The 15,212-nt window shown below is 41.8% G+C and overlaps 2 protein-coding genes across 4 annotated transcripts in view; both read left to right on the top strand.

Moving 5' to 3' along the window:
* Positions 1-115: 115 nt before the first annotated feature.
* LOC6734599 (transient receptor potential cation channel trpm) overlaps positions 116-15,212 on the top strand; it is a 46,602-nt gene continuing 31,505 nt past the window's right edge. Inside the window, exons 1-2 of one of the 3 annotated variants that reach the window (XM_016181923.3) lie at positions 116-310; positions 2,321-2,646. The gene's annotated coding sequence lies outside the window, so the exon portion shown is untranslated. Of the gene's footprint in view, positions 311-451; positions 659-2,320; positions 2,647-15,212 lie in introns of those variants that run through there. The other 2 variants (XM_044922700.1, XM_016181948.3) reach the window with 2 other exon arrangements.
* On the top strand, positions 11,275-12,845 carry LOC6734600 (NADH dehydrogenase [ubiquinone] flavoprotein 1, mitochondrial). The gene has a single exon (XM_002081572.4). The coding sequence runs from the start codon at positions 11,347-11,349 to the stop codon at positions 12,790-12,792; it is 1,446 nt and encodes a 481-aa protein (XP_002081608.1). The 5' UTR covers positions 11,275-11,346; the 3' UTR covers positions 12,793-12,845.

The raw sequence follows: 15,212 nt of genomic DNA, 5'->3' as shown, positions 1-15,212 counted from the left end.
GCTTGCAACAGCTGTTAATTTTTAACATGGTACTGTTAATTTACATTTGCGAAACTTCCAATTGGAACATTGGAATACTTCTGAGAGAGGAAACAGGGAAAACGGTATATAAGGAACTTCTCCGAATTCCTGCGCTCAGTCGTATTCGGACTGCTGTACCGTGAGGTCGTTTCCCGTTTTTTATACCGCGGAGTGCAATAAAACTAAGTAAGCAGTGCGTGTTTTAAAGTTCTACTAGCACGCTCGGCAATTAAAAGTGAAAAAGTGGGAGTGCGCCCACAAGGTCACCAACAGCAGTCGTTTCCCTTAGGTAAACAGCTAAAAAAGTGAAGCATTAAAGCGTCTGGAAAACCGTTGCTCGACGGCAAAGTAATTTCTAGATTCAAATGAATTCCGAATTCGATGCGGTGGCAACCCCGGCGGCCGATCAACAAGAACAGCTGATTGGTCTGAGTGTATATGTGTTTGTGTGTGAGAGCGTTTTTGCGGCGGAGCGTCGCTCCAATTTGTTGTTGGTTCTCCAACGTGTGCGGTTCGCTGGGCGCATTTAAATAATTTTTAAAATAATTAACAATTGTGTCGACGTCTCGCTGCTTAACCGTTATCGTGTGTGTACCAGTGTTTTTTGTGATTCGTGTGTGCCGTGTCCCGTTGCCCGGTAAACCCAAAAAAACGCGCAGTTTCAAATTACGCAGAGCTGGCTAGAATTGCAATTATTTTTGAATAATTAAACTAAATAAGGCGGCCATGTGATTACACCGTGTGTGATAACAAAACGTTTACAAAGTCATCGCCGTAACACATTTACTCCCACGGACTCTGCAGGAACAGAAAAACAATATTGTTTAATATGCGCTCTGATGTTCAGTGGGCTTTATGGTTTATTTTCGTAGCATTTATTTTGGTGATTTGTTTAGTTTTGCATTGAACAATGTACATATAATTCGGTTCTCTTCGCTCCGCTCTCTCTCCCTCTCTTTATGTAGTGCCATCTCGCTCATTGATCGACATTGCCAGCGTCCCCCTGATTTTTCCAACCCCAGCTCTCTCCCCTTCGATCAGGGCCCCCTCATGAACTTGCTTTGTTGTTGGGGTCTACCAGGGGCGGATCAAAATCGAGAATCTTGGGGAGAGTGGTACCCTTAAAAGAAAAAACAATCCAGTGAGGCATAAACTTTTGAACTGCGCATAAACTGTAAATAAATGGTCTCATTCAAGTTTTGGGATAAAGATTATCCCTTTGGTGCAACTATATAGAAACTATTTATTTTGGATAGAAACTATTTATTTTGGATTTCAGATCACTGTCAACAGTTTCTGTGACAGTGAAAATGTAAGGGTTTGGAAAGAACCGATTTCGATGGCACCATCGACTTCCTTAATTTCATACATGATCTATATGGGTAGTATATTTAAAAAAAAGATCCCCCCTCCAATATTGTACCGCCACTGGACCGGACCTTACACGGCATTTCTTTCCCATTAACCCCATTCGATTCTATTATTTAGACAACACAAAGCTATAACCAGTCAAGTGAGGCGGGGGTGGGGCGAAAAAAACCAGAAAAAACGGAATAGAATATTTTTATTATCTCAACGATTCCCTGGAATGCTGCGAATGTATTCTATGCTTGCAAAATGTACACTATTCAAAAGTAAAATGGGACGATAGTCATCAAATATATTCAATAGTTTCATTATGTTTTTCGTAGAACTGAAATATTGTTTACATATGCTAATGCTTTAGTTATTAAAAGACTTTAATATGTTTTTGACAAAAATTACACTGTTTTCCTTAGTTTTATCACAATAATCCAGCCAGTATAGTTGCAATAATAACCATTGGAGGTTCTACGACGAACTTTTAACTGTATGAGCACAAGGCCAAGCGGATCCCATTTACTTCAGTGCTTGGGTGGAAACAAATCTCGTAAATCTTTAAAATCGTAAACCAAACAACTGCACAAGAGCCGAAATGAAAATGCTAAATGTTTATTATTGTAAAATAAACCAAGAGAGGCGCCCGAAGAGCACAGAGATGAGATAAATGAAATGCCAAAACTTCCGGGTCATTGCCTGAGCGCAATGGCAATGCCAATGGCATAAGTCCATTTTTCCATTCTAGGGAAAGAGTACCTCGGCTTTTTGAGGGCCCTTCAATTTCCATTTGGCTTTTTGCCCCCTAGCTAGAGCCAAATATCTGGCAGTAGTTAAAGTGAATTGCAATCAAACGAACTAAACAAACACTCGGATATTATATTATGTGAAAATTCCTAATTGCCAAACACCTGAAATTCATCGCGTATACTCGTACCCTTAGATTGTTTACGCAATATCCAGCCAACAAAATTTTGCGGAGACCGACATAATAACCATTAAAGCAATTACAACAATTATAAACAACAATATCGAAATGAGCAATACAAAACGCATGAACTTGAAAAACAAATTTAAGCATGCTTGATCCAATATTCAGGCATCCAGGTCTTAATAGTGTCTACGAGAAAAGCCCCCGGGGAACAGCACCAACAACAGCAGCATCCGCATTTTCCCTCATTCAGCATCAAGTATACGCAGAGACAAGTATTTCTGCTCCAGCGTTTTCCATCTGGCCGCGTTTTCCGACTCTTCTAAGTGTTTTCCCAGGTAAGACCGTCGAGATAAATGCAAATTACTTTGCAGGACTTTAGTGAGCATTTGTGCAAAAGCATATCCCATTCACACTGAATCAATTTAAAGAAAAAGTTAAAAAAATGGAGTGAAAATGATAGGACTTTAGATTGTAAATAAATTAATGATTTTCATGCCAATTAAATATAATACTTAATATTGGTTTAAATCTAATACTATCTAATACTACCATGGAAATTATTCGTAATTATTTAAGTGCATGTATGTATATTTGAAGTTTGAAATATCCCAGCGCTTTAAATTCCTTAATAGGCGCACAGGGTCTATCTTTAAGATTTCCAAGTGGAATGCAAATATTGTTGAGATGTACGAGTGTGTGTAATTGGCAGGACGATGGTTGGCATAAATCTCTCACCTGCAGGAATTTTCTAATATCGCGAAGGTGTTGCATACCAAACGGTGCTTGAAATGAGCAATTTGCGAAAACTTTCGGCATAAATTGTTGCCCAAAATCTCCATCCCTTCGAGCGACGCCTCTGGCTGTGAGTGTGTCAGTGGCAGGGCGAAAGGCAAAAAAAAAATTAACAAAAATTAGGCCTGAAGTTTGTTGGCAAGCTCGCAAATGTGTTGTGGCTTAAAGGGATAAAGAGCTTTGCGTAGAGCAACGGCAGTAATTAACATTAATAAGAAGCAGGCTAGTGGCAAAGTACAATTCGTGGAGATTCGAGGTGTTTTTGTGGGGCTTTTGGGGGGGTAAGGAACTGACGACTGACTGACGGGCCCCACATTACTCATTCGCAAGACATATGAATGTGATTTAGTGGGGGACAGCCCAACTTTCTAGACACAACTGTTTCGCTTCGTAATTTTTTCTTTTTCTCCCTCAAGGCCACGCATTTTGAATTATGCACATAAATTAGAAATAATGTGCGTGCGACTTGTTAACACGACTGATGATGGAAAGTTCTTCAGCAAACACAAAGGCACGCTCGAACTTTTACCGTCCAAACTTTAACCCCGAAAAGTGTCCTGTTGCGGCCAGTGTCAACATTTCAATAGCCCCTTAATTGCCCCATGAAGGGCTTGACATTCCATGGAGAGGATACAACAAAAAGATTGATATATTAATTAAGCCCGGGCTATGAAAACTCCTGCCCCGCCCGATTTCCCCCCCCCCCCCCCCCCCCCCCCCCCCCCCCCCCCCGTTTATCCGGGCACTCATTGTTGCCACTGTTAATTGGCTTTTCCGGGGGCGGAAAAGGTCAGCGAAGTTTGATTAAATTTCTTTAAAATGCTTAATTGAATCCTGATTACGGACTGAACCAGCTACCTACGCATCTATATGGGTAACTATCGGAAAATGCGAAAATCCCTGCTCGTTTGGCGACATTTTATTAACGTGCCATTGACTCTCGAGACTAAATGTGGCAAAAATGTCAGTCAGTCAGTCAGTCGAAAGTGGAGGAGCTATTCGATTGAGCGTATAAAAGTGCCTGATCCAAGGCGACTCATATACATGCTATGCATGCATGAATGTGTGTAGTAGGAAGGATGCCGAAACTTGTGGCATTGGCAACAAAATCCATTGGAGCGCGAAATCGACTTAATGCATTAGTCCCCGGGTGTGGTGAACGTCAGAAAGACACGTCGAGCAAACATTTGCGGCTTACGAGTGCGCGTACGTAGAAATATGTTTGTGTGTGTGTACGGCATAAACTCCGGAGTCCATAGTCCGGACTCCTCTCGGTTAGGTGAGCATAAAGCTCGGGAGGTATAAAATTGAAAATTATGACAGCCGTCTGGCAACAATGTCCTCGGGAGCCTGGCGCAAAATGCAAGCGCCGCAAAATGTGGCAAAACAACAAGTGGCAAAATCCTCTCCTGGCTGGAAAGTGGATCTCGACCAATCCAGACAACTCGCATATTCATACCGCTTCATTGCTATGCAAGTTGGTAAACTTGAGATTCCGACAACAACGGCCAGAGCGGCAATAAGAACGTCAACAAGTCGCAATAAAAGACAAGCAAACAAAACTCATAGCCAGACAGAGAAGGCAGTGCATACAAAGATACAAAGCTACAGACACTCTTCTCGTACAAGATACGTTTCCACACGTTTGTGCAGATGTACAGATATAGACTTAGATGGGACGTCTGGAGCGACAGGGCAAACAGAAAATTCAAGGTTCCTGAGATGAGTTTCCTGATTAAGATAAATACACTGAAAACTGAGCGCACACACTTTTTTTTACGTGAATTGCGTCATGGAGCAGGAGGATCTTCTCTTACTTAACTACCGCTCTTCAATGATTTATAACGCAGGCACGTGAATAAAAATAATATAATACACTAAGAGTAAACAAATAAGCCTAGCGCTGTTTACCAATAAATTCGCTTAATAAATTAAAGTTCTTAATACACGAAGCTTTAATTGAAACATTTAATTTATTATGGCTTAAGAGTGAATCGGTTTATTTGCAATTAATCTGCTTTATTGACAGCGGGCGGCTGTCACTTTAAACTGTTTTTATCCAAAAGGTTTTTGACTCGCGTTGGCAATTAAAATGTATTTTATTATTCTTCGTAATCTGAGGCCGTCACCACCGTAGATAAGACTTCACGTATGCGATAAAAACCGAATAATCTGCTTATCAGTTTGCTTAATTCAATTGTGCAATAAAATCAGGAGCGAAAGTTTTCTTCTCCAACCAAGAGAATCGTATCAAAATGTCCAGACTGATATACGATCTGGAAAAGCAAAACAAAAATATTTTTGCCATAATGGCCAAACAAAATGCACTTCATTGTACAGAGTACTGCTGGAAGTATTATGCAATAGTAAAAGTTTATTGCGAAAGATAAAATAAAGCATATCAGTTGGGCGCACGTGCCTTTAATATCTTGAAATATTTCACAGATGGGGCGTATTTTTGGCCTATAAAGTAGCTGCCACAGCTGACCATTCGAACATGGAATATAGATTGCTTATTGCCAAACAACAAAAAACGTGAAATATGCAAGCCCAATCCAAATATTGATGACCAATCGAATGAATCTCATGTTAATGACGCTCAATATCGCGGATTCTGCAGATCAATAAAGGTCCTGGCAGCATCGATTAGAATTACCAGAATCATTTGTTTGTACTGTTGCGCAGATTATCACCACAATCGTAAATTATTTGCACTGTCAAATGTGCAATTTATAGGTTAACCAAGTTTTGAAAATCCTTCGAAATATTGCCACATAAGAAATTCAGATTTATAAATCAAAATCTCAATTAACTTTTTTGCCAAGGACCTCTCTTCATTTGAGATGCATGTTTGAATAAAGCTAACAACACGATTAGCGCGCTCCTTGCACGAGTATTATATGTATATTGATTTTGGATCAGACAGATTTGTTGATTTTATTTTTAATGCTATTGCATAATTTACAATAGTCGCTTTATCGCACTTTGTCACACGGCATAACATGTTCGCTTTTTATAACTTTATCAGTGAAGAATTTTTAATACAGATGCTCTGGGCGAAATGAATTTGTCGCATGTCATAAATATGGCGATTTTCTTCCTTTATTCCTTTTTCGTTTGCGGATGGTCTTAAATTTTTAATGAAACACAAACATATTTTGTAATAGGTTTTATATTCCGCTCCCTTTACTGTTTCCTGCACCTTCGGCTCCATTCGCCCGCACACAATTCGCAATTCATTGTGTTCAGAAAGCGTTTTGAGTGCCCTGCCCGAACGGCGAATATGTATTAGCAAACATGGGGCTCCTCCTGGCAGTCGGCATTTGCGGACCCTGTTAAATGCAAATCCCGTGAATTGCTGGCCGCCACCCATCCATAGGCCACCACCCACAGCCCAACGTTTATTCACATTCACATTCACTGGCGGCATATTGGCGATTTGGGTTTTGGGATCAGTTGGTCGCTTTGGGTGCCATTGTTCCGGTTCCGTTTGGACGATTCTGCAAATATGAAAATCGGTTTAAAGTTGGAACAAGCTTTTCGAATTAAGTCGACAAACACACCTTCGATGCGGACATAAGTCGTCTTAATGGTCTGAAATCCGGAGCATGGCTACCCATCTTTGGCCACGATTTCAAAGTTATCCGAAGGAGGAGTGCTTACCCATTAGGCACTGGTCATGTCACATGGATGGCATGCAGTGGAAACCCAAAACTTTCACCCCGAGTTACGTGCATAAGAAAGTGGAAAACTTATTTCCACCACACGTCTCTGGGCTGGCCGGCGGAAAGTGTTGACGTGCCATTGCAACGAATGGGACAGCTTTTTAAATTTATTTATGCACGTGACCCAGTGAAAAGGAGGATCCGAACACTGAGTTGAGATATGCAAACAAAGCTAATACATAATGGCAAGGAAACCCGTCTGACCTTCGGAAAAAGTGGTACAAAAGGTGGACAATCTGCTACATTTCCGTGGGGTTAGTCTAGTGCATAATAACCAACTTGCAAGTAGCTTAACAGGACTCCCAAGTAGAGTTGCTAGCAATCAATAAGCTTAAACCATAATTATAATATAATAAAAGTTTATTTTCTTTGCTTTTACCTTCGGCACTAAAATTGTTCCAATGAAATTCAAGTAACGTGATTCGGAAACCTAATTGATTTTTATTTATACAGTACACAATACCAAACTATCAGGTAGTTTTAAATGACATTTAAGTGGTGTCCAAATTGCCAGCAATCGCTGAGTGTAAATGTGCACTTTTTAGTGCATAATAATAAAGTTATTATTCAGATAAGTGTGTTTCTCCGCCTTCAATATTCAAATAACACTTATTAAAACCAACTTTCGAAATCATGGTTGGTAATTGAGTGTTATGAGTAGTGGAAAGTTTGCTCCTCCATGGACTTGCAATGAATGAAACGGGTCGTAAACTGGTCGCAAGTAGAATTCGGAAGTAGACACGCATTGTCGGAATTGGACATTTTTATAGCCGAGGCTATAACAATAACCTCGTGGAACGAAATGAACTATTGAAGCGCACTTGAAAACCATGACTGACTTCAAGAATTTGCCAGCGAACCGCCTTATATTCGCGATAAATTCTAAACAGGACATATACTTTGTGTTTTTTTTCCATTTTTTTGGATTGCATTTTCAAAGTTGGTTGGTTTTTGCCTTTGTTGTTCTTGAAGTTTAGTTTCCTGACCTCGAAAAGTTGTGCCAACCTCAATTCGTTTTTTTTGGCGTTCTACTGTGCATTATTACACATTTACTTGCATGTTTTCAGCTGCCCTGATTCCACGACTTTTGAAATTGTCTGCCCATGTTCATAGCTTTCAGCCGGGGTCGCCAGTTGCGCCGTATGCGTGACTTTTCATGGCACGTGATTAACTTGCAGGCGCTGACCCTTCACCCCTTATTTCACTCCGCACCGCACATACACAAATGTATGTGTGTGTGTTTTTGTGCGGGGTCAGCATGCAAATGACCATGGTCCACCGCGTGTTTGCATGTTATAAATACTTTCAGTTTTGTTTATGGGGTTCCGGCTCCTGGACATTTTGTGTCAGTGTGTGTGTGTGTTGCCTTTAAATGTGAATTATACGGTTTTCACCTGCTTCTTTTCACTTGGCTACCTGGTACCTGTTGTTGCCCATAACCGAGATTGCTTTCACATTCTGCCGCCTAAAGTTGCCACCCGTTTAGTGTGCTGCTCAAAAAAGTATACTACGAAAAGTGCAACGCCTTTAACCAATTGTGAAGTGAGTGAAAAAGTTTGAATTTTACTTTTACGAGCATTAAAATACATAGCTTACAACAATATTTGCTACAAGTTGTTAGTTAATTATAAAATTAAATTTAGATAATGAAATTCTTAGCGAAAAATGTTTAATTTAACCGGTACACCAATTTTCGAAGGTGGATTTATTGATCGCTCAAAAATTGTATATATTTCTGTAATTTGATCCCTTGATTCTCCTCATTTAAGCTGGAATAACATCCATAATATTAATATTTGAATTGCAAATTTCGTATCCTAAAGCCTGAAAATCTGAGTGCCAGTTCCGAGTCTCGTTTAATTAATTCATCAATCTATCTTGAATCGAAATACCAATACCAATTCAACAGTTGGATGAACTGTGCAACCCCTTGCTCGATAATGAGTTGATGTTTGATAGCAAAAACAAGCAAAGGACCAGGCCAGGCATCTGCAAAGCTGGCTGAAGACAAACCACAATTGTCTGGGGACGAAGGGATCCAGTGGGTCTGGTACTGGGGGGCAACCAGGCCATTAATGTGCAGCTGCGCCACTTGCAACTGCCACCGTGGGCTGTAAATTTGCTGGCATTGTCGACGACGCTTACAAATTGCCACCAGGAGCTCCATGTGTGCATGTAAATTAGCTTATTTAAAGTCGATGGCAGCGGCGGTGTCCTTGGGGCGTCTATTGATTGCTGTTTAGTTTAGTGTGCCAATATCGACTCGTTGGCACATGTGGCAAGTGTCAAATGTGTTCCAAATTCAGTTAGTTAGGAGTTTGATAGTGCCAACAAAGGAGGTGATTCTACACAACCATCCAATGGTAATTAGCGTAGAAAGAATAGAACACCATTAGTCAATCAGTTTGATCTTCGATAAATTGTATAGTTTTATTATTTCCGATTTAATTGTCCTAGATTTTGTTCATGTTCTTTATACAAGTCGTTAAATGGTTGAATAATGGGCAAGGACAAAAAAGCACATAGTCATGTGCGACTATAAATTTTCGAAAGGAATGTGGTCTGTTGCAACCATTAAATACTCTATGTGGAACCTGAAATAGTCCAAGGACTGAATAACGACCTTTGAAATGGACTGGCTTGTGGAGTTTATTAAAGACTTATTTAGTTTCAGCTTAAATGTAGAGAAATGTGTGATAGTACATTTAAATGTTCTACAGCATTTATGAAATACACCCATGTACCCATAATGTAACCTTGTTTATATATTAATATACATGCATACGCAATATACAGGTCGTATACGCAATTTACCTGAAATATCCTATCGTTAATGTGTTTAATGCGTTATACAAAAAGTCCCCAAATGGAGCACACAATGCATTTGCTAATGCAAACAAGGGAGTGAATTCCGCGATTGGATCTGTTCAGTTATTTGTGGAATGAAACTAAAACTGGAATGGCTACTCCATTAGAGCTAATCTGCGGTGTACGCCCCATGTTTACTTTGCGTGGCGCAGAAAAGTGCTCAATGACAGCTGTCCTGATTGTTTTTGGTCGGTGGCTTTGCGGTGTTTGGCTGACTGGTGTGAAAACAGCCACAAAATGGCCATAAAACATTACCAAGCAATAATAATAACGAAATCAACCAGAGCTGAGCAAACTGAGCTCATAAAACAAACACAAACACCTCCCACGAGGAAAGGGACGACTCGACTATTCGTGGGGGATTGCAGTTTACCTTTTGGCATCAGTGTCGAGAGGGCAAACACTTAACAAAATCTTTACTGCTACTGAAGTAGCAGTCAAGTAAGAAGGTATACATACAAAAATATCACGATTAGAATATGGCTCTTTTAAAGTAAGCGAGCTTTTCCAGCAATTGACTAAAACTGGATATATGTTTTTGGTGAGTGTAATGTCCCTCAAACAAGACCCAAACTGCTGGCCAAATTTGTCTCTCGGCTCAGGCAACCCGTGTGGCATTCCTTCGCAGTCCTAAGTCAACAGTCCACCCTCAATTAAATACGTGATTTGTGGATAGTTGTGCCCCGTGCACGAAACATCTTAATGCAGCTGGAGTGCATCTTGGGATGCCCCGCAGGATGCCACATGACGCCGATTAGTGTATGCTAATGAGTTCGCCGCGGGGCAAACTCCACTTTGTCGCTAATGTCGCAGGCAACTCATTTGGGTGCGAGTACCATTTCATTCCGGCACACAAAGCCCGCTAATTGAATCCCTCTCAGGTTGCTCAGGTACCAGAATCTCATCTCCAGTTCATCTGGTTTCGGGATGCCTTTTGTTGCCTGCCATTAAAGGCGAATTGCTGTCGGATGGTTGCATAAATTGAAAGGGGCTGTCTGTGCCACAACTTCTGCTGATGCTGCTGCTGCTGCTCGATTCATAGAAAATTACGTATACGCATTCGCACATGTCCTCGCACTGGGAAAACTGCCTCACATCCGGTGTGTGGGTATGGAGCGTAGATGTGGAGGCGAATGTGAATGTAGATGTGGGTGTATGCTGCCGGTATACTCCTAAATTTATTGCTGCTGTTGGTGCTCCCATTGTCGTTATGGCAGCATTTGTTGCGCTACTTTCAGTCTTCCAATTTGTCGTTGGCCAACTTTGGCCCGATATACATCCATGTTTACTTTACTGGCCCGTCTGTGCCTATGATTTTTGGGCCAGGAAACTCGTTTAAAAAGGATTTCGGTATAAATGCTGTTTAGATCTGGCCTTCAATTTTTAATTTAAGCCCAAATTTGAATAAAATGAACATGGCTCAAGCCACCCGCAGCCTACATTTTTCACACAAACTGACAGACATATTTAAATTTTGCGAAATAGACAGCAAACTGACACATATTGGCAATAAATCGATTGGATATCTAATAGAAAGTTGAAAGATTTTAAAACTTCAATTATTTAACATTTCTTGAAGGTACTGTCAGTCCACATTCTGATTTTCAAATAGTAGGCATACACAGAAATTCTCTTTTTCAAGACGACAAAATGTTGCGGCAGAAGCTTAAAAACTATTTACCGTATGTTTGGGAACAGCAACTGCGTCTGGTCCAAACTGCCAAGAAAGCGGGAGGTAGCAAAAAGTTGGGTCCCGATAGGCCTCCCATTATCGATCCGCCCAAAGGATATGAGCCCAATTGCAAGACCAAATTTGGTCCGCTGGATGATTGTGATCGTGTGTTCCAGAATCTCTATGGACGCCACGATTGGCGTTTGCATGGAGCCTGTCAACGTGGTGATTGGCATCGCACCGCTGAGCTGTTGGAGCAGGGTCCCGAATGGATCATGAAGCAGATAAGCATCAGTGGATTGCGTGGACGGGGAGGAGCTGGCTTCTATGCCGGACTGAAGTGGGAATTCCTACGCCAGACCAAGTCCGAGAAGGTGCCCAAAATGGTCATCGTGAACTGTGCTGAGGGTGAGCCTGGAACCTGCAAGGACCGTGAGATCCTGAGACATGAACCCCACAAACTGATCGAGGGTATCCTTCTGGTGGGTGTGGCCATGGGATGCGGTAGAGCCATTGTGTACATTCGGAATCGCTTCTACAACGAAGCCTGCAACCTGCACTTTGCCTTGGCGGAGGCCTATCATCATGGTTTGTTGGGAAACAGTGTCTGTGGCACGGGCATCAAGTTCGATGTGATGGTCCAGCGGGGAGATCGGTACCTATGTGGCGAGGAAACCGCCATGATCAACTGTTTGATGGGTAAACTGGGAAGACCACGACGTCGTCCGCCCTTCCTTACGGAAAAGGGCTACTTCGAGCATCCCTGTTTGGTGATCAATGCCGAGTCCATTGCCGTAGTGCCCACCATTCTGCGAAGAGGTTCCAAGTGGTGGGCAGGATTGGGTCGCAGTTACAACACGGGAACCAAACTTTACTGTCTCAGCGGTCAGGTGAATAACCCCTGTACTGTGGAGGAAGAGATGTCCATACCCCTGAAGGACCTTATAGAGCGGCATGCTGGTGGAGTAAAAGGTGGTTGGAACAATCTCGCAGCAGTATTTCCAGGTGGTTTGTCCACACCATTGTTGGATCCATCAACATCCGGAAAGGTTCTCATGGATTTCGATAGTTTGACGGATGCAGGCAGTGGTTTCGGGTGCGGAGCTGTTATTGTAATGACCAAGGACTGTGATCCTCTGGCAATAATGTTGCGATCAATTCAGTTTTTCGAGAAGCACACTTGCAAACAGTGCTCCTATTGTCGTGATGGTGCCATATGGCTGCCGGAGATATTCGCCCGCTTTGTTAAGGGTCAGACACATCCCCACGAGATCGATTGGACGCTGGTCATTGCCGACAAGATGAGGAATAGTAAGCCCATTTGCGCACTCGCTTATAGCCAAGTCAGCGTGGCCGAGAGTTTGGTGCGAATGTTTAGCCGGCAGATCGAAGAACGCCTTCTGAAATATGCCAAGGGATCTTGATATAGAAATTCGTATTCATTTATTGATTTTAGGTAAATTTAAATAAATTCTTAATATCTTGGAAGTTGCTTAGCAAAATCCAGCTAAAATATGACATGCGAAAAATACTTCATCATTTTGTCCTTGCCTTTTCATAACTTTGGTAAAGTTGACCAAAGGCTTAATAATCAAATTATTATTAATACACAATCACAGCCTACCGAAGCCTAATTTTATTTGCGTAAATTTGTATCCACATTTTAATTTGTACGTAATGATATACATTAGCCGGTTGTATAAATGAAATGATAAATGAATTATTGTCTATTGAGCTTTAGCGTTATGTGTACATTTGGCATTTGCTCTGGAAACCATTTTAAAAATAAGCATTTAAACAGCTGTTGCGAATGCAAAAGGCCACAAAGTCCTTTTGTCCAACGACAGATAGAGATTTAATTAAGATGAATGGGTCTAAAGAAGCTCTGGCTAATGCGGTCAAAGAGAAATAAATCTCTGGCTACTTTCAATGGTCAGCATATGGAAAACGTTTCGGTTGTGACCTCGCAAATCATTGATGGCACACGGCGAATGATGACAGTTTAAACGACTATTCAATACTCGGGGTTGTGGCAGTCGGAGCTACTCGTTAGTTAGCTGTTTGCTCTTGGATTTCAGTTTGCGGCTGATGAGATCCATTATGATGGTGATGTCCTGGCAACGAGAAAAAAGCAGAGAAAAGCCCTGGGAAATGGGGAAAAATCGTGTGGAACATGAAAGGCATGTGAGAGCGGCGTGTGGGTCAAAGTGGCAGAGGCACAATGTTGACATAAACAAACACCAGGGCATTTGTCTGCGCTTGAATGATTGCAGAGACAACAGCAGCAAACACACAAAGATTTAACCCAACAACGGGCTCTGTCCTTGGTCTCCTTAATCGTGTTTGTGGGTCAGCTTACCCTTGCCATTATCCTTTCTCCAATAATCAGGGCTCGCCATATACACTCACACTTAAACTGCCAGCTGGCTGGCTGCCTGGCTAGCTGCTCTTGGCCCCGCTAATTTGTTTGGCTCGGACATCGCCGGAGAAAGTGCCACACTCGCCGAGCAGCGAGCAGTGAAAGTGTTATTTCTTTCTGTTTGAGTTGGCACATCCTGGGTTCATTTCTCATCGCCGGAGGCAGCAGCCTGCGTCACTCTTATCTCAATTAGGAACCCATTCATTCAGGCACTCCCTGGCACTTGTCGACAGTGTCCGCAGAGGTGCCTCATACCCCAGTTGGCCATGACTGATAGCCATAAAATTAACACTTACCGTCAGTTTAGGGTTACACTTTTACGAGAATATGCTAGAATTAAACAACACAAACAATCATATCATATATATATCATATAATATATTATTATTATTCTACATGTGTTTAATAGGTTTAATTCGGTTTAAAGCAGTTGAATATTAAACATATTTTTGTATTTAACCAACGAATGAAAAACCTTAATAAACGTAATAGGATTTGGGCCATCAATTCGGCTAGGTAAAATCAAAAGTGATTCAAGAAAAAACCTTTTTAATTACAATGCCTTCCATTTGGTTCGTCTAAAAGTCATTTTGGCGGAAATCCATATGTGTTTTCTCTACTAAAAAAAAATTGGGAAAGCAAGCTAAGAGGCTTAGATTATAAAACAACTGACGAGAACAACAGAATGTGCTGTGGATCAGGGGTGGGGGCATTGTGCACATGGCGAGGCACATGGCTCCGGTTCCTGTTCTGGTTCACCCGGAGGCAGGTCCTTTCATCCTTGTCTCCTTTCCGTCGCAATCATTTGCGCGCCAGTGGGGGAAAATCTTTAAACAGTGACGCAAATGCGGGCTGGCGTATAAATTTCACACCCAGCACCCACTCGTCGGACTTGGCAGACTGATTGTGGCACTCAAGAAGAGTCCTCAAGTGGTGAGCCATCACACCACATTACGAATGGAAACCACTGGAAACTTGCCAGTTCGCTGAAGTTTGATGCAAGTAGTTGCGGTCTTAGTACGCGATTGATATGGACCTGCAAGTCCTGTCGGTTAATCACGTTGCCATAGTGTGCTGTGCCTTTCAGTGAACAACAAGTTAAAGCATCCCGAATAATTCGAAACAAACACGCACACACATTGCCTGCCAGGCAATTGCTTATTAAAGTCCAATTATAAGTTTGAGCAATCATTTGGGGGAAAAGTCGGCAGGACCGACGTGTCCTTGGTACTTGCCTGAAATGTCTTTTGTTCGTGCATAAATTTAATGGTGCGTTATCTCAACTGTGTGCCTAACTGACTGCACAAAAGTTAATCACATGTGGGTGGAAATCGTATTTAGATATTGATTTTGTCGTCTACTAGCTTTTTTCTCCGTGGAGTGCTCACAGCATGCGGGACTGTGAATTCCGCCCATCCAACGCTG

Source organism: Drosophila simulans, chromosome 2R, assembly GCF_016746395.2.
Source record: "Drosophila simulans strain w501 chromosome 2R, Prin_Dsim_3.1, whole genome shotgun sequence".
NCBI lineage: Eukaryota > Metazoa > Arthropoda > Insecta > Diptera > Drosophilidae > Drosophila > Drosophila simulans.
The sequence above is the reverse complement of the archived record's forward strand: the minus strand, read 5'-3'. Positions and strand labels throughout refer to the sequence as shown.

Coding starts and splice junctions, on each gene's coding strand:
- LOC6734600 (XM_002081572.4), top strand. CDS start 11,347: ATGTTGCGGCAGAAGCTTAAAAACTATTTACCGTATGTTTGGGAACAG.